This window comes from Eubalaena glacialis, chromosome 12 (assembly GCF_028564815.1).
Source record: "Eubalaena glacialis isolate mEubGla1 chromosome 12, mEubGla1.1.hap2.+ XY, whole genome shotgun sequence".
In the NCBI taxonomy this organism is placed as follows: Eukaryota; Metazoa; Chordata; class Mammalia; order Artiodactyla; family Balaenidae; genus Eubalaena; species Eubalaena glacialis.
Window position 1 is genome coordinate 25,282,070 of NC_083727.1, and position 18,390 is coordinate 25,300,459.

At 42.1% G+C, this 18,390-nt stretch overlaps 1 protein-coding gene across 1 annotated transcript; it reads right to left on the reverse strand.

Moving 5' to 3' along the window:
- Positions 1-4,156: 4,156 nt before the first annotated feature.
- Positions 4,157-17,774, reverse strand: ABRACL (ABRA C-terminal like). The gene is made up of 3 exons (XM_061207371.1): positions 17,404-17,774; positions 12,367-12,433; positions 4,157-4,750 (listed from the first exon to the last, which is right to left on the reverse strand). Exons 2-3 carry the CDS (start codon positions 12,425-12,427, stop codon positions 4,566-4,568), a joined length of 246 nt encoding a protein of 81 aa, XP_061063354.1. The 5' UTR covers positions 12,428-12,433; positions 17,404-17,774; the 3' UTR covers positions 4,157-4,565.
- Between the last annotated feature and the right edge of the window lie 616 nt (positions 17,775-18,390).

An 18,390-nucleotide genomic window follows, 5' to 3' on the forward strand; every position in this document is an offset into this window, starting at 1 on the left:
ACTAACCCTTAAGTAGAAGCTACCAATAGAGAAAAGATAGAGGATGAGGAAGCTAATTGCAAGCAGGAGGAGAATCAAATGGAACGAAGTGGATCCAGGAACACAGCTGAGTGGTGTTGACAGAGAAGCTCTTAGGCAGCCAGGAGTGATTCTTTCCCACAGCTGTCCATTAGAATCGGACTGGGAGACGCTACTTCGAGGAAATGCTTGGGCTCCACCCCGATTTATTCACTCAGAATCTCCGGAATATCTAGATGTTGAAAAAGCTACAAAAGCCATTCTGATGCCCTCTGGTTAGGAGTCCCTCACCCCCCAGAAGCCCTGCTGGGGTGCATTTTCCAGTCTCCTATTTCAGTGCGTTACTTTATCTTCCCAATTGCCCTGTATGCATGCTCACAGTTAATCCCCGTTACCCAGCGAAGAGCCTCCATTCCTTCCAGCCAAAAGTGTCTCACTACAACAGTCACTAAAAGGAGAACTACAGGGGTAAAAAAATTTAAGAACCCTTTTGTTGAGGCTGCTAGAGATACACAAAAGCTACGAGAGGACTTTTCATACAAAATCATCTTCCGTAAAAAATGTGGTCTTTTCTGATTTCTTATCATAAAAGGCTCCTGAGGAGTGAGTTTTCTTTGAAGAGTTATTTATATCTTTTGTTAAGGAAAAGGAAACTCCAAGATTATCCGACGACAAATAAATTAAAGGTACATGCCTTTCTCTTGACTTTTTCTAGATATACGAGGCTATAAATTAATGAGGTCAACCCCGCGTGCCACACAGAAAAGCAGGCTTGTTCCTTTGCCATCACATATGTTTGTATTTTGTCTGTAAGTCCATAGGCCTTTTTTTCCCTCATTGTCTGGAACCGTAGGAAGCAGCTCAGACACCAGGGAAATCTGGGATGTGAGTGTTCAATTAAGACAAATTCCTCAAATCAACATTTCTGTAACTTATTTTTAAATTGTGCCTCCAGCACACGAAGGAGTGCTTGGATTTTCTATGACGGGAACTTAAGGAAATTTGAGTTTGCACAAGTGGTAACATTAATCAATTTTTCAATTAACAGTCATTCACTCTGAAGACAAGCTATAATTATAGGTTGTTTTGTATAATCTCAGTATACAAAATAGCACTGTTATGGATCTTACAAATTAAAGTTACTTCATAATGAGTGGTACTTATCAAATTATTTCATATAAGTTTTTTTTTTACAGTTCTTTGTAATTCACTATTATTAAGACATACACTTAGAATTATTTCTTCTGTCTTAAGGGTTCAAACTAATGTCCCAATCCTTTCCAGCCTCAGCTCCCAATACTCCCCTTTCCTTCCTTACCTTAAGTTACCTGCCTTTCTCTACCTTTGTAGGCAGAAACAACTCCACCAGTAAAGTCCTTCGGATCATTCTCCTGCTTTAAGGCAAACTTCACTTCACCCCAGTCCACCCTGTAACAATTCATCATTTTTGCACCTGTATCCCTCTATCATTTACCCAAAGCTTCTTCTATATTTAATATATATTGTGCAAATTATTTGCTTCTCTTTGAGAATAATAATAACCCCTAATGCCTAGCACAGTGACTTGAACAAAGTAGATACTGTACATTTTTGTTGCAAGAATGAAGAAATGTTTGTGTACAATTGTTTATAATTTCTAATTCCCATCCACCTATAGCCAATGACACTCATTACTGAGATGATTAACTGGAATGCAGTTTATGGCCAAGAAAAAGTATTTTCACTGTGATTCTAGATCAAAAGAAATCAAATTTATGATTTTGAATTTTAAGACCATGATCCAAATAAGAACTATCCATATATTAAATTGTCACAAAGGAATGGACCATCTTGAATCTAAAGGAAAATACATAAAACTATATTATGGATGTCAGTAGTAGATAGGAATGCTGTTCTATTAATTTTCTCAAAATAACTAAATAACCCCATGGATATATTTTTTCTGGAATATATTTCTCAAATTCTAAATCATTATGGGTTTGAAACTTTGAAACTTCATTGGATACTCACCAAGAAGATACTTAACAAAGTGACAAACTAAGTAACTATTTCAACTTCTGAAGATTTTTTAAGGAAGTCTTTGACTATGAGGTCAACCTGCTCTCAAAAAAATGCCATCAGACATGTGAGTTTCCCAGATTGCTTTCCTTTAAAAATTGCTTCAGTTTCTCAGCCCAGCCTTTTACAAAGCCTGTAGATTGTATGTCTTTTGTGTTTTCTAAATGCCTAATAATTAAAATTTCAACTTAAAGATAATAATAGGGGCAGAATTATGATTATCTATACATTTCAAAATTGAGATGGAAATCAATCCTGAACCATAATTCTCAGGTCTCTATCGATATTCCTGAACCTTCACCTGAGTTCCAGAACCAAATCCTCACTTGCTTACTACACATTTCCGGTCCAAACACTCCAAGTTCACCATGTCCAAATGTAACTCTCCCTAAAACCAGCCCTCCTGCTCCACTCAATTTCCCTATCTCTGCTAACACGTTATTCTCTCAGTTACTAAGGCCACACGAGTAGTAGCTTTTGACCATTTCTTCTCATTTATCTTTGTTTTCTGCCACATATATATTTTATGGATTCATCCTCAAAAGATCTCTTGTATCTATATTCAGCCTGTGTTGTTCCCATGTTACTTAGCATCCTTCCCTTTGGGGAACTCTCCTATTTGAGGTGAGGCTGTGAAGCACAGTCTCCTACCCAATCCTCACTCAGAAACAAGCATATGACCCAGGTCATTCAAGATATCTCATCCCTCTGGCAAATGTTATTGATCAGAGGGGTAGATTTATGCTGCAAGTGGAGCCAGTCAGAGTTCCTTTCTTTGAATTCATAATTAGTATATAATTCTCTCTCTGCTAGAGTTGCTAATCTAGGAGTAGACGAATTTGCAACTACCTGCAGGCATCTATATGCAGGAAACATATTTAGAGTAGAAAGAGAATGAGAATAAACCAAAGAAGTCATCAGAGCCGATATGGAAAGTCAGAGTGTTTAAACAACGGTGTTTGAGTCCCTGGAGCCAGCCATGCCTGAATTCCATCCCATCCCTGGACTTGCCAGTTAGATGAGTCAAACTTCAAAATCCTGACTTGCCCACTTTCTGGCTAGGTAAACTTGGAGAAGCTCTTAACTCTTCCGTGTCTCTCTTACCTCATCTATAATACCTACCTCACAGGGTTATATGAGGATTAGCATAATAAATGCTTGATAAATGTTAGCAGTGACTATGAAGTACCAGTGAATTCTGTTGTTCTTTAGTCTAGTTTGAATTAGGGTCCTGTCACAAAAGAAAAGGTACTGGTGACAAAGTTTCAATTTCCTTTAAAATGTGCTTGGACTCCATCATCCCTCTGCCTTCTCATTATCACCACCCCCATGAGATTCTTGAGCAATGTTTTTGCTGGCTTGTCTGACTACCTCCGCACTCTCCACAGTCCACCCTAGTTACCAGTGGCAGAGCTACCTTCACTAAACATCACTTTCATCATGGAACTTCCCTGCTCCAATTTTTCCCCAGACTCCTCTCCCTGGCTTCCCAGGTTCCACCTTAATTAGCCAAACTGAATCACCTCTCTTCCTAACATTCCAGTCAACCTGACATCCTACCTTTCACAAGATCATGCCTTGCTAATTCATGTCCCTCTGCCTTACCCTGAGTCATCACCCTCATCCATCCCATCTTTTTCCCTCTGGATATAATCAGCTCCAATCCTGCAAATTCCGCCTCCTCTATACCTCTTCCAACCATCATGCCTTTCACTGATCTTATCCTCCTTGAGATTCTGTATCATTTTCAGTTCTGTACTACAAGCTGCAACATGCAATCACGGATAATCCTGTATTATTTCAGGTTGGTCTAACTAATCCAATTAGAAAGTGAAGTTTTTAGGTTACATTTTTGGGGGCATGTCCCCTAACCCAGTGGCAAGCACAATATAGGCATCAAAATTAATATTTTTTATAGGGCCAAATCATAACACTAACCATCCCTACTTTTTAAATTCTGTAGTTTTAAGAGAATTTTTCTTCAAATTAAGATAACTTTTACTGCAGTTACCTAATCTTGATGCAAAAACTTGATTCTGAGAGATACATAAATCTCAAATGACAAAATAAGGCAATAAGGTGATTTTAAGAGAGTTACATGTTTTTATTACATAAACATTACATTCATTGTGGGAGCTGGTCTTCAAGTTTGCTTCTTGATTTCATAGAATGTCAAATGTCTGTAGAAATTATCTAAGAAGGATTTATGAAACAAACACTCTTGCATCCCCACCAAAAAAGCCTCATTGCCTACATTTTCCAGCCAGATTCCTGAGAAAAATAATAGGTTTTGTTTATTTTACAGTGTAATACATAAATTTGCTTTCAAGATATAAAAAAGGACAGGCTTTTAAAATGAGTCTCCTTTTGTTTATAAAGTTCTATAAAAATACATTAAGTATGCTAATATGTTTGTCCTTTGATGTAATATTCCAGTTTACCAGAAACAAAAAAAAACCACCACAATAAACAAAGCTATGCAAGCCACATTAATCTTGCAGCAATATAATGTCAACATCATCATGAACACCTTGCAAAAGTAGCTCTCCTGGGTACGTAATCATCTTTCTTCTTTTTGCAGCTTTGAGAGTTCCTACCAGTGCTTCAAAGAGATTGGCACATTTGTCATCTCGGAAGAGGACCCCAAATTTCACACTTAATTTTCCATCAGCATCTAGTTTGAGAAAACACAAGGTTAGCCAATGCAAAGTCTGTTTCTTGCCACCATGTGTGGCAGATACACATAATCTTTCATAAACATCTAACTGAAGGTTAACCAAGATTACAGTTTAACAGTCAACAGTCAAAAATTCAGTGAAACCTCTTGCCAGATTCAAAAAGTGATAGAATAAATGCAATGTATGGTACATCTCCTAGCTTCAGTATCATCTGGATAGAGAGTGGAAGAGAACTAAGAAACAGTAACAAAAAGTGAATGTGTGGGACTTCCCTGGAGGTCCAGTGGTTAAGATTCCGTGCTTCTACTGCAGGGGACGCAGGTTCGATCCCTGGTTTCCCTAGCCGGGGAACTAAGATCCAGCATGCCACACGGTGTGGCAAAAAAAAAAAGTGAATGTGTTACAGCACTACAGTGGACAATTCCTCTCTGTCTAAATTTCGATTTTTTAATTGTTAGTTGTTGAATCGATAAAAATAACAAGTACAAGAGAAACCCCGGCTCAGGAAGAGTGTTTCTCTAAGTGTGTTCTGAACATGCGCAGAAGCCCCAGGGAAGGAGTGGTGACCTTAAAAATGAAGAAATCTTTATTTACCAGAATCCCTAGATTATCTAGTTTGAAGGCCAGTTTTTAATATAGATTTTAAAAGTTAAGGTAAACACTAAAAAGAAATGAGCTATCAAGTCATGAAAAACATGGAGGGACCTTAAATATGTATTACTTAGTGAAAGAAAGCGATCTGAAAAAGCTACATGCTGTATGATTCCAACTATGGGATATCCTGGAAAAGGCAAAACTATGGAAAAAGAGAAAACTAAGTAAAAAGATCAGTGGTTTTCAGTGGTTAGGATACGGGAGAGATGAACAGGCAGAGCACAGAGAATTTTTAAAGCAGTGAAGATACTCTATGATACTATAATGATGGAGACACGTCCTTAAGCATTAGTCAACCCACGGAATGTACAATACCAAGAGTGAAATGTGATGTAAACCATGGACTCTGGGTGATAATGATATGTCAATGTAGAGTCATCAACTGTAACAAAGGTACCCCTCTGGTGGGGGATGTTGATAATGGGGGAGACTATGTATGTGTGGGGGTCAGACGGTATACGGAAAATCTCTACACCTTCCTCTCAATTTTATTGCAAATCTAAAACTGTTCTAAAAAAAAGTGTTTTTTTTAATTAAGGTAAACAAAAGGTGGATCTTTGGCTAAAAGTCAATCAACTGAAGTCTCAAAGGGTAATCTAGGACACCTTCCAACTGTTGGCTGTATCCTTTGATCTACCTGGCTGAACCCTTGACCCAGTCCCATCCTACTGCACTGCTCCAAGTTCTTCCCTCCCAAAGCTGCGCCCCCTGTCAAGTAGATGGCCATCACAGTGAGAAGGGTTCTTGAGTTCCTGCGCTCCCCTGCTAGAGCTTATAGCCTTCAGCTTAGTAAACTCCTACTGTGGGTGCAGCCCTGTGCTGGGCACTAGAGGCAGAGAGAAGGAAGTATAGAATCACTTTCTAGCTATCAAAGAAATGGCTTCCATTCCCACAAGGAAATAAACATACAGTAAAACAACAGCACAAAGCAGTACGTGATTGGATGTCAAGAACAAGATGACTGGGCTAGAATGGGAAGGGAAGACTTCATGAAGGGCAGTACCTGTTCTGGACTTTAAAGGGAGTATAACACAGAGCTTTTTAAAAAAACTTGACAGTCCTCAGTTGAAATCCTGGCCATCTGCTAGCTGTTTGGCCTTGAGAACTTTTATGTAAGCTCCCTAAGCCTCAGTTTCCTCATCTGTATAATGGGGATCTTAATACCTCCCACACTGTGAGGTTGGGGACACAGTTCTAAAGCACAAAGCACAGTGCCCAGCGCATGCTAAGCACCTGATCAATGATCATTATTGGTTCAATTATTTTTTTATGGATATAATACATTTTATTTATCCATTCATCAGTTAACATTGGTTCAATTACGAATGAGAGAAATGGGGTATGTGCCATTAGGCACAGGTGAAACAAGTGTCTAGGAGAACAGTAATCAGAGTGGCTAATTTACTCACTGCAAGTAAACCATCTAAGAGGAGAAGAAGAAGGAAATAAGTTTGTAAAGGAAAACAGAGAATGCTTGGCCTGGAAAGCAAAGATGCACCTGTTTGATTTCCCTTTTTTTTGTTTTGGCCGCGCCTCGTGGCTTGCGGGATCTTAGTTCCCCGACCAGGGATTGAACCTGCGCCCTCGGCAGTGAAAGCTCAGAGTTCTAACCACTGGTCCGCAAGGAATTCCTGCACCTGTTTGATTTCTTAACTTCTAGCTGCACAACCCTCTGTTTGCAATGAGAATCTTTCACTGATTACAGGAATCAGCGCAGCTGCTGGTAACCTGGCAGGTCCTTCAAGCAATCTGAGTTGCAGTTATGAGGGTAAAAATACCCCTCACAGGGTTATTGCACGGATTAAAAGATGGAATATAGGTAAAGTCTTTTATAGAGTGCCAGCCTATGGTAAATTCTCAATTTAGGTTAAGTTTTTAAAGGTACCAAAGGCAGAAACCTGGCTGTAATCTCAGAGTTCTCCTGCCCACTCACCCCTCAATCTGACAAATGTCCAGGTGATGCCACCTTCTTTGTATCTTCTGTTGCTCTAGCCTCTCCTCTTCATTAATTCCTTGGTTCAGGCCCAAACTGATTCTCACGTGGGTAACTGCAAGACTCCTTATCAGTTTCCCCTTCTCCATGTTTACCCCAAATACACCCTCTACATTGATGCAGAATTTAAAATGGGGAAGAAACTTTGTATGATGCAAACTTAAATTGATATTCTTCTACTCTAATCTTTCAATAGCTCCCTATCACCTTCAAACTGAAGTGAAGACCATGGCCTCACAATTAAGACTCTCCATCCTCTGGCCCTTGCACTCATCTCTCACCTGATTCCTGCCATAACGTTCCATGCACCTTGTGATACAGTCAAAATTAGCACCTTGGTGTTACCCAAGGTGACAGGAGTCACCTCCCCTGGTAACTTTGCCCATATTGAGCCATCTACCCAGCATCCTAGACCCTCTTTTTTAGCTAAATTCTTTTTTCTTCAAAAATGGACTCAAATGTCACCTTCTCTGAGAAGTCATCCATGATTCCTTCAGTCGAGCTATTAAAGCTCTTCTTATAAAATTGAGTATATATCAGTCAAAGCATTCACCATCAATTACACTAATAATAGCTAACATTTATTGAGTAACATTGAATGCATTTATTGAACCGTTCAATGCATTTTACAATCATTAAAACTCACTGAACCATTTTGTCAAAGATAAGACACAATTGATTGCAAGACAGCACCATTACTTTATGTTCCAATTAAACTTCCAATTTAACAATAGCACACCATGTATCACAAAATACGTCCTTATTTTAGAGATTTTAAAGTGTGAAAAACAAATGTCTTCAATACTCATTGAAAGAGTAGTAGTCAGAAAAGTTTAGAAATGTGCCCAAGGTCACACAGCAAGAATACGGAAGAGCTAGGATTCATTCCCAGAGTCTGACTCCAGAGCACACACTCCTTTTTTTAAAATAAATTTATTTATTTATTTATTTTTGGCTGCATTGGGTTTTCGTTGCTGCGCGCGGGCTTTCTCTAGTTGCGGCGAGCGAGGGCTACTCTTCGTTGTGGTGTGCGGGCTTCTCATTGCGGTGGCTTCTCTTGTTGCGGAGCACGGGCTCTAGGCACGCAGGCTTCAGTAGTTGTGGCTCGCGGGCTCTAGAGTGCAGGCTCAGTAGTTGTGGCGCACGGGCTTAGTTGCTCCGCTACATGTGGGATCTTCCCGCATCAGGGCTTGAACCCGTGTCCCCTGCATTGGCAGGTGGATTCTTAACCACTGCGCCACCAGGGAAGTCCCCCAGAGCACACACTCTTAACCACTTCCCAATACACGTTTCCAGTTTATCTGTCTTCTCGATACCTAAAGAGGCCCACAAGGGCTGAGATGGAATTTTGTTTATTTTCCCATCTCCAGCACTTGAGCACAAAGGCAGCACTCAAGAAATATTTGTTAAACGAAGGAGTTTAAATCTCCAAATAATCTTTATCCACTTAATTCTTTTCTACAGGATGAAAAATGAGAGACTTTAAAGAACTTTATTTTAAAAGAAACAGGTAAAACTAAATTCATCAATCTCCAACTTCGGCTAATACATCATATTTAGATTAGTCTAAATATGATTAATCTAAATCATAGATTAGTCAAAATTATTCCAGACACAACATAAATAACCATAACCTGTCAGTAGATAACATATCTCCATAGATGCTTTCCAACTTAAAAGTCATCTATTACCAGGAACAGGTAAGTCAAGGAGGCCTAGTGAAGTTGCAATGTTCAAAATATTTTCATCCTTATAGAAGTTAGGATAATTACTTCGTAGTCATCTAGTTTGTAAAGCTGCTCATTTTGAAGTGCAGGTTCAGTTTGCCTTAGCAAATAATAACACTGTGCTAGGGATATAGAGGTTAGACTTTTAAATGCAATTGAATCTGACCAACAAACACTAAGCTGACATGGAGAAAGATCTAATATGAAAACCCGACAAATCTTTGGAAATACATCTTTAATATCTTTAACAATCCAAACAATAGTACTACTCCCAAGAGTGACAGAGCTCGTCACAGAGCTCAGGAAAAACTGAGAATGTAGAAATGAGGAACACAGGTAGGGGCATCACTATCGAAAATAAGACTCACTGAGGGACTTCCCTGGTGGCGCAGTGGTTAAGAATCCGCCTGCCAATTCAGGGGACATGGGTTCGATCCCTGGTTCGGAAAGATCCCACATGCCGTGGAGCAACTAAGCCCGTGGGCCACAACTACTGAGCCCACGTGCCACAACTACTGAAGCCTGATCGCCTAGAGCCCGTGCTCCGCAACAAGAGAAGCCACTGCAATGAGAAGCTTGCTCACCACAGCGAAGAGTAGCCCCCTCTCAGCACAACTAGAGAAAGCCCGCGCCCAGCAATGAAGACCCAATGCAGCCAAAAATAAATAAACAAATGAACAAATAAATAAAAAGACTCACCGAACTTCCATCGAGTGAATATGGTGAAGTGGTTGGGAGAAGAATGGGATTAGGAAAGATTGTTCATGTGTTTGATTAGAGTGATGCAATGTGAGAACTTAGCAAGCTGAGGATGGAGAAAGGGAACCATGAGCCGAGGAAGGCAGACTGCCTCTGGAAGCTAGAAAAAAGGCTAGGAAACAGATTCTCCAGAGCTTCCAGAAAGGAATGCGCCCTGCCAACACCTTGATTTTAGCCCAGGTGACCTTTATCAGACTCTGCTGTGGTCTGAATGGCTGTGTTCTTCCAAAATTCATATGTGGAAATCCTAACCCCACAAGGTAATGATATTAGTAGATGGGGCCTTAGGGAGGTGCCAAAGTCATGGGGGGGGTGTAAGGGTGTAAAGTCATGAGTCATAAGGATTAATGTCTTATAAAAGAGGCTGCAAGATTTCAACAGCCATAAAAAAAAGATGAAATCTTGCTATTTGTGACAACATGGATGCACCTTGAGGGTATTATGCTAAGTGAAATAAGTCGGACAGAGAAAGACAAATGCCATATGATTTCACTCATATGTGGAATATAAAAAACAAACAAACAAAACCCCCAAAATAAATGAACAAACCAAACCAAACAGAAGAGCATGCTGTGTTGTATCACATGAAACTTACACAATCTTATAAACCAATGTTACCACAATGATAGATAGATAGATAGATAAAAAGGCTGCAAAGAGATCCCTAGCCTCTTTCACCATGAGAAGATACAAGAAGTCTGAGACCTGGAAGAGGACTCCAAGCTGACCATGCTGGCACCCTGATCTTGGACCTCCAGCCTTCAGAACTATGAGCAATTAATTCTGCTGTTTATAAGTCACCCAGTTCAGGGTATTTTGTTATAGCAGCCCAAACAGACTGAGACAGACTCCCAACCTACATGACCACTGAGATATTAAATGTGGACAAAACTATAATTCAAAAGGATACATGCACCTCTATGATCATAGCAGCACTATTCACAGTAGCCAAGACATGGAAGCAACCAAAATGTCTATTGACAGGTGAATGGATAAAGAAGATGTGGAACATATATACAATGGAATACTACTCGGCCATAAAAAAAGAATGAGATAATGCCATTTGCAGCAACATGGATGGACCTAGAGATTATCATACTAAGTGAAGTAAGTCAGAAAGAGAAAGACAAATACCATATGATATCACTTATATGTAGAATCTAAAATATGACACAAATGAACTTATTTACAAAACAGAAACAGACTCACAGACATAGAGAACAGACTTGTAGTTGCCAAGTGGGAGGGTATATGGGGGAGGAATGGATTGGGAGTTTGGGGTTAGCAGATGCAAACTATTGTATATAGAATGGGTAAACAACAAGGTCCTACTGTATAGCACAGGGAACTATTTCAATATCCTGTGATAAACCATAATGGAAAAGAATATGAAAAAGAATATATATACATATATATAACTGAATCACTTTGCTGTACAGAAGAAATTAATACAATGTTGTAAATCAACTACACTTCAAAAAAATATATTTTTTAAAAAAGATATTAAATGTGTTGCTTCATGTCACAAAGTTTATAGTACTGTTACATCAGCAACAGAAAACTACAGGGGACATTTGATACTAATGGCTTAATGGAATATTCAAGGTACCTCTTGTTATTTCAAATGATTTGTGATTCATAAGTAGACAGAGCTATAAGTAAGAAGAATCAAGCTATAATGACAAGCAACTCTTTCAAGGTACTTTTTAAAGTTGTTTTTCACTTATATGATGTAATTTTAAAACTTTGGGTTCCATTATCCCAGTTGTTGCTGAATGTATCTACTGCTCTTACAATTTTCGAAATGCTCCCCAAACTCTTGTATGTCTGGTCTGAGATGCACGAAATACTTACAGCTACAAGCATAACAGTTGCTTTCATTACAACTTAGGAAAAGGACACTAATACTACCAATTTTACATGTCGCAAATTTCACAATAGCTGCTTATATGCTACTAGGGGGAAAGCTAACTTTAAAAGAAAACTACCTGAAGGATGGGTTCTTTTAGTTATATACACATAAACACCTGATTAGACAAAACTCAAAAACTTGGAGAAAATAAAGACAATTTATTAAAATTTCAATCCGAGTCCCTAGTCATTTGGCAATTTGCAAAATGGTGGCAGGGTAAAGCAGAAAAAAATGAATTTTAATAGTGTGACAGATAAAAATTTGAACACGATTTAATTACAAGATTTCAATGCAGCTAGGTTACAGAAGCACAGCAATTTTCTTTCCATTCAAAGGATAATGAAATATCTCAGCCATTCTTTGTATAAGAAACACAATACCTCAGTGGCTCTGTGTCTCCAGAAATCACTTCAGGGCTGAGAGCAGTTATCACCTGAGGCTGACAGAAGAGCTGCCATAACTGTGTCCTGAATCCCTAGGTGATCCCTTCATATGCCTCTAAAAGTTAGTCCTACCTGCTCTAATACAAACTCAGAAGAAATACTGTATCCATGTTATAATACTTACTTTTTGAACCCAGACGATGAATTTCCTCCACTAAGAGGTTAACTTCGTGATCCACATTCATTGCTGCCTGAGGGAGAAAAAAATACATGTGTATTACTACAGTTTCTACATTCCATTAAACACACCTTGCAAAATTCAAGGGCCCTTTCTTTTTTTCATGTAGCATTTGTAGCTATTAATTTACTGTGGCCCTCTTCCTAAAAATACTTGCATGATGTACCCGGCCCTAGAGTACCTCCATTTCCCCAATTTTATCACTGCCCCTCTGGGCTGATCTCACTCTTCTTCTACACAGTCTACTGGGCAGAATGAAGCCATTCTCCTTGCACCCACTATGAACTCTAAGCCCAGGCTCTGGGCACCAAAAATACAAAGGTGAGTGACACAGGACCTGCCCTCAGGGAACTCACTATCCAGAAGCAGAGAGAGGCCTGGAATGAATAGCAATGTGACAAGAAAGCACTCTTTTAGTGGTGGGTCCAAGGCATTAAGGGAACACAAAGGAGGAAGCCACAGAAGTTTTCGTCACTGGGGAGGAGTGGCCAGTAGACAGTTGGGAAAGGATGTTCTAGGCACAGGGAAGAGTATATACAAAAGCACAGAAGCAAAAAACAAAACAAAACCGCAGCACACTTGGGGCAGGCCCTAAGCTAGAAGCTGGTGGTACCAGGATAAACCAACACAGTCCATCCCCTCCGGGAGCCTGCGGTCCAGCAAGGAAGGTGGATCCAGGTGGATCCAAGGCAATTTTAATACCATGGGGTCAGCGCAATGATGACTTCTGGGTCCCTTCCTCCAGCAGTGCCCAGTGCAACCTGACTGTAATGGAGAGACTGTGATGAAAACCATTCATCTTTGGATAAGGAGTTCAGGACTAACAGCGGCTGTGAGAAACCCCTTGGCTCATGAGGTCCTCCATGGGCTGGGCTCTGCCCACCATTCCACCATTCCACCATTCCAGCCGCCTCAAATCTACCCCCTTGAATCCAGGCTGCAGTTCCATGGGGCTTCTTTTTATTCCTCAAATGCCCCTCACTCTCACACCTCCAGCCTTCACATATCCTGTTTCTTCTTCAACCCGGACTCTGGCTATTCCTCTTTCTTGGGGCTAACTTCCATACGTCCAGTCCCAGCTGAGATATAACTTCCTGCAGGAAGCCCTCCCTGAATCCCTGGGGTAGGAGAGCTCTCCCGTGTGTGTTCCCACAGCATGTGTGCCCTCTTCATTTCACTTGATTGGAATGACCAGCTTCTCACTAGTTTTTATCACTAGACAGTGAGCTCCTCTATGCGGGGATCTGACTGTCATGCTCACTGCTGGACCACGTCTGGCACCAACAGCAGGAGTTCAATAAATAACTGGTTTGCAGACTGGAAAATGAGCAAAGACATGAGAAGGGATGGAACCACATCTGTGGGTGTTGTCACCATGGAGCTGCTGATTTATGTAAGGAACAGAGAGGAGCTCTGAGAGGGAGGAAGTGCACTCAGACAGAAAAGGTAAAGGGGCGTGGCAAACACCTACAGAAAGTGGGAGGAGACAAACACAGCAAGAAATAGGAAGGTGCAGGTAGAGCTGGAGGAGAGAAACCCAACCTTGTTGGATCAAAGAAGTAAAGTATAGAAGTAAAGGAAGAAGAATGAGTTTCTATAGGAAGGCAGTAATTTACAGTGAAAACAGCAACATGAGGGTTGGAAAGTGTGAGCAGCTGGGCAAAAGAGGAATCAATTCAGTCTGTTTGCAAATCGTAAGTTTTCCAAATCAAATAAAAGAGTGGGACTGTGTGAATGGTTTACGCTGGGGTGATGATTTGGAAGAAAAAACTTTATTCAGACAGATTGTAACTAATTCTCGGTAGCTTTGAAAAAACAAGAATGACATCTATGTTTAAATGATATTGATCAAGACCCCAGATTTTCTATCAGGTAATAATAAAAGCACCACTACACTGCTACACTGCTACACTTTCGTGTAAATCTTATAATTTAAGAAGCCTACACTGCAATAAAATGCAACATCTTAGGTTAATGCATCTACATAAAACTGAATATCAAAAATTATAGTGTCCAAATGTGGGAACTTTGTGTTGGTGAAATTATAACATTATATTCAATTCAAGATAGTTTAAGAGAGACACTAAAAAGCTAAAACATACCCAGAGGACACAACTGAAAGACATGCCATGAGAATAATGGTAAGAAAAAAGCCTGTTAATGTCAGTGTGGTGGACAGCTGTTATATTTCCCTGCTCAGCACCCATTCCGCCTTCTGGCACCAGCAGTCTAATGTTTGTTTGGATAGAGCCTTTCCTTCCTTACTCTAAACCCATGTATCTTGGGTAGAGCCTCACCCTGGACTCCAGGAGTGGTTCAAAGTCAGAATAATTGGTTTGGGACATAGGATAGGTGATCCCATCCTGAACAATGTGTTCAGCCCATGAATTTTGCCAGAACTACTAGTAAAAAGACACTTTCCTACTGGGTTTTAAGGTATAAGTTCACAGTCCCTATATAAATGGCTACCATGTGAAAAGAGCCTGCCAGGAATAAAGCTGACACAAAGAAAAATCCAGCCACATAATAATGATTGAGTCTGCATATGACCTTGGACTTTCCAGTTACATGAACCAATCTTTCCTGGTTTGGCTTGGGCTAGTTTGCTTAAGTTTCTGTCACTTGTACTCTAAAGAATCTTGACTTTTAAAGTTAGCCTAGAGAAGACCTGCTGCTATTTTTTAAAAATTAAAGCTCCTTTTATGTACTTATGTGAATAGTCTTATTTTGTGTTGCTCTATTGGGTAGGATGGATAGATGGAACAGAAAGGCAGATTTGAAAGCCATATGAGACAAAATTTCTCTAACAATCAAAACGGTCTAACAGTGAATAAAGTTTGCAGTAGTAGTATGGATCTGTGAGGGTTGATGAAGAAATCAGCCCACATTGGACAAAACAGAAAGGGAAATGTCCAAGGGGATTACAGTCCTTTCCAATTCTCAGATGCTTTGATTTCCTCCCACCCTGAGTATTTATCTCTTTAACATCATTTTCCACTCCTTCCACCCCCCACCAGCCACACACTTCAGACCTAATTCTCCTTTAATAATGAAACTCAAAGAGGAAATCCCGCCCTTAAGTAGTGTGAATTCCTGGATCACATTAGGCAGATGTATGTTCATCCAATTTTAAGACAGGAAGGCAACCAGAATTTCTTTGTAATTAATTACACCTGAGGCTCCTTATCTGCATTAATTCACGTAAACCTAAGAACCTTACGAAGTAATATTATTTATCCCCATTTTATGGATGATGAAACTGACTCCGAGGGGCTTTCCCCACAATTAAATGCCATTTCTACTGCATCATTCTGGCTCTTCTCCTTTTTTTAAAATTTTTTTTTGTTGTTGTTAGTTATTATGCCAACTGCACTAAATATAGCAGTGGGTTGTATTTGTGTGAAATATTACATGCTGAGTACTTACTAAGGCAGACACTTACAAAGAAAGAAAGGTTCCCTGCACTGACCCTTCCGAGTAGGAGAATAACAGGCTTAGAAACTATTGCTAGCATACATAATTTGGCATGGTTTACGTCTTTGATTATTTAATGAGGACAAAGGAGTATAAAATACTCTGTTGCACAATCCTTGGAAGGCCCATGACATTTTATAAGGACAGAAGCCTGGGACTGGTGTTAAGCAGCAAGATCAAGAACAATGAGAGGCCATGGGCAGAGCAAGTCTAAGGGAAAGAAAGAGCCCCTCAGTGGGAGGCTCAGGGGAAGGCGATGGCAGATGCTAGTCGGGCCCTCTAATTGAGACAGAATCCAATTATGCACTGTGCGTGGGAATCACAAAGAAAGCGGAATGTGGGAGCACTGGGCCATCTGGGCCATATGCTGAAATGCTCCACCATCAATATGCGCTTAGGAATATATTTAAGGACTCTCATAGCTTTTTTCTTTGGGTGGTTGGTTCCTTTTTTGTTTTGCTTTGTTGGTTTTTTGTTTTTGTTTTTAAGTTTGGAGGCAATACCTAGACATTTTCTAATGTCAGGGAATAAGCCTACTGGGGTGGGGACATCTTGGAATCAGGAGCCACCTCTCCACACTGGAGCTGGCCACCGTTTCCCAGCCCTCCTTCACAATCCCTGACGAGCAGCTGGTGCGGGTAAAGAATGACTGGGTTCCTTCCTGCCCCTCGCAGGCGCGCACACACTCCATATTTGGTCATCCCTGCACCAAGTTTGGGAGCTGGCCCGGAAGGGGTCCCAAAACCCTGTCCCCAGCGGGCCATCACACGGTCACCACCGGTACCAGTGCAGAGCTGGGGAGCGCGGGGTTCGGCCCCCTGCTCCGGGGTGCACGGCTGGCTCCCGGGCGACCTCCCCAGGAAGAACCGCATTCCGGAAGCCTTTGTCTCCGAGAGTCTCGCGCCAGCGCCGCCTGCCCGCGCTCCCCGGCTGTCGGTGCGCCCCCGGCGCGCCCCGAGAGCGAGCGCCCAAACCGAGCGACGCAAACGGACCCAGCCCCGGGCTCCCCGAGTCGCTGGTGTCCCCTCACTACCACCCACGCCGCACACAGAATCGGGAGCGTACAGATCCGCACCCGCCGCCGGCGCCGCAGAGTCCACTGCCCTGAAGCCACCAGATTCCTCGGGGGAGCCTGTCCCCTCACTCCCAGCCCGTCCCCGCTCAGCTCTGCGGAACTCGCTCCCCAAGCGCAAAGCGGACACGTTGCTCCGCGGTAAAAATCTTTAAACGCTGCGGGTCTCCCTGCCCTGTTCGCCCCCGGTCGGCAAAATGTCACGTGAGCCGAGGGCGGAAGTCCGCTGGAGAGTTGGGGGGCGCAGGGGCGCGCCCACCCGGTCCCCCGCACCCGCTCAGCCCAAGGTCAGTTATACCCTCCAGGCGTCTTAGCCCCCTCCCGGTCCCGGCTCTCCACCCGCAGCCCACGATCCCCCCGGCTGCTTGGCCTCCACCGGCTACCCCCGTCCATCCTTCATACCTACCTGGCCACATCTTCCCAGGGCAATCACTCACCTCTCCGCCTCCTTTTCTTTTCCGAGAAAACTGGGGCTGCGTCGGCGCGGGCTGGTTATCTTCTTCAACACACTGGGGAGGAAGAAGCTGAGGAAGGAAGTGACTGAGGCAGAAAAGAAAGGCTGGTGTGCAGGAGGAGGAAGGCTAGCGGGGGGAGGGGGGTGAGAGTTTCGGTGCTCAGGAATGCGGCCGCCCACACTCCCAGGGACAAGTCTATGAGGAGGAAACTCAGGAGAGGAGATGCCCGAGACGGGGGCAGACTCCAGACAGGTGGCGGAGCGCTGGAGGCTTCTAGGAAAACGCGCCCACAGCTTCGATTACCGCCGCCTTTCCCCACGCGCCGCTCGGAGCCAGGGATCTTCAACCCCAGCATCTGATCCTGGACGTTGACTTCCTGCCAGGATCTCTCTCTTAACTTAGGAAACAAAGCGTCCCCAACGTGCTGAATGCTGAGGTCTCCTAGGAGGAACGTAAGCCAGGAGCAGGAGCCTTCAGAAAGCTACAGACGTGACAACAGGATGGTCAGTTTTGCAAAAGAAAATTCATGTTTGAAAACCAATTTGTTCTACTGCGAAGAAACTTTAGTTGGACAAAGCTAATTCTTGGTCCCGGTCAATATAGATTTCTTCCCCTCTTTATTATTTCCTACATGTAACCGCATAATTCAATCATTTTATTCATGCATCCTTTATTTTAGTAACTCTTGTTTTGATCAGTGTGTTTGTGTATGTGTGTGACATGTTTGCTGTACCTGGCGTCCCTTCAAAAAGGAAACCGAGACCCTGCTGAGAGAACTGACCCAAACTATTCCTAGGACAAAGGTTGCACAAATAACTGCCCCCAAATTTCTCCCCCCCGCCCCGCCCCGCCCCGCCCCGCCCCGCCGTAGCTGATTGGATTAAGAGTGGTCATGTGACCCAAGAGACACAGTCCATAAACTGGCCATCACCCTAAGAGGTGACCTGGAACAAACAGTCCTCACCAAAC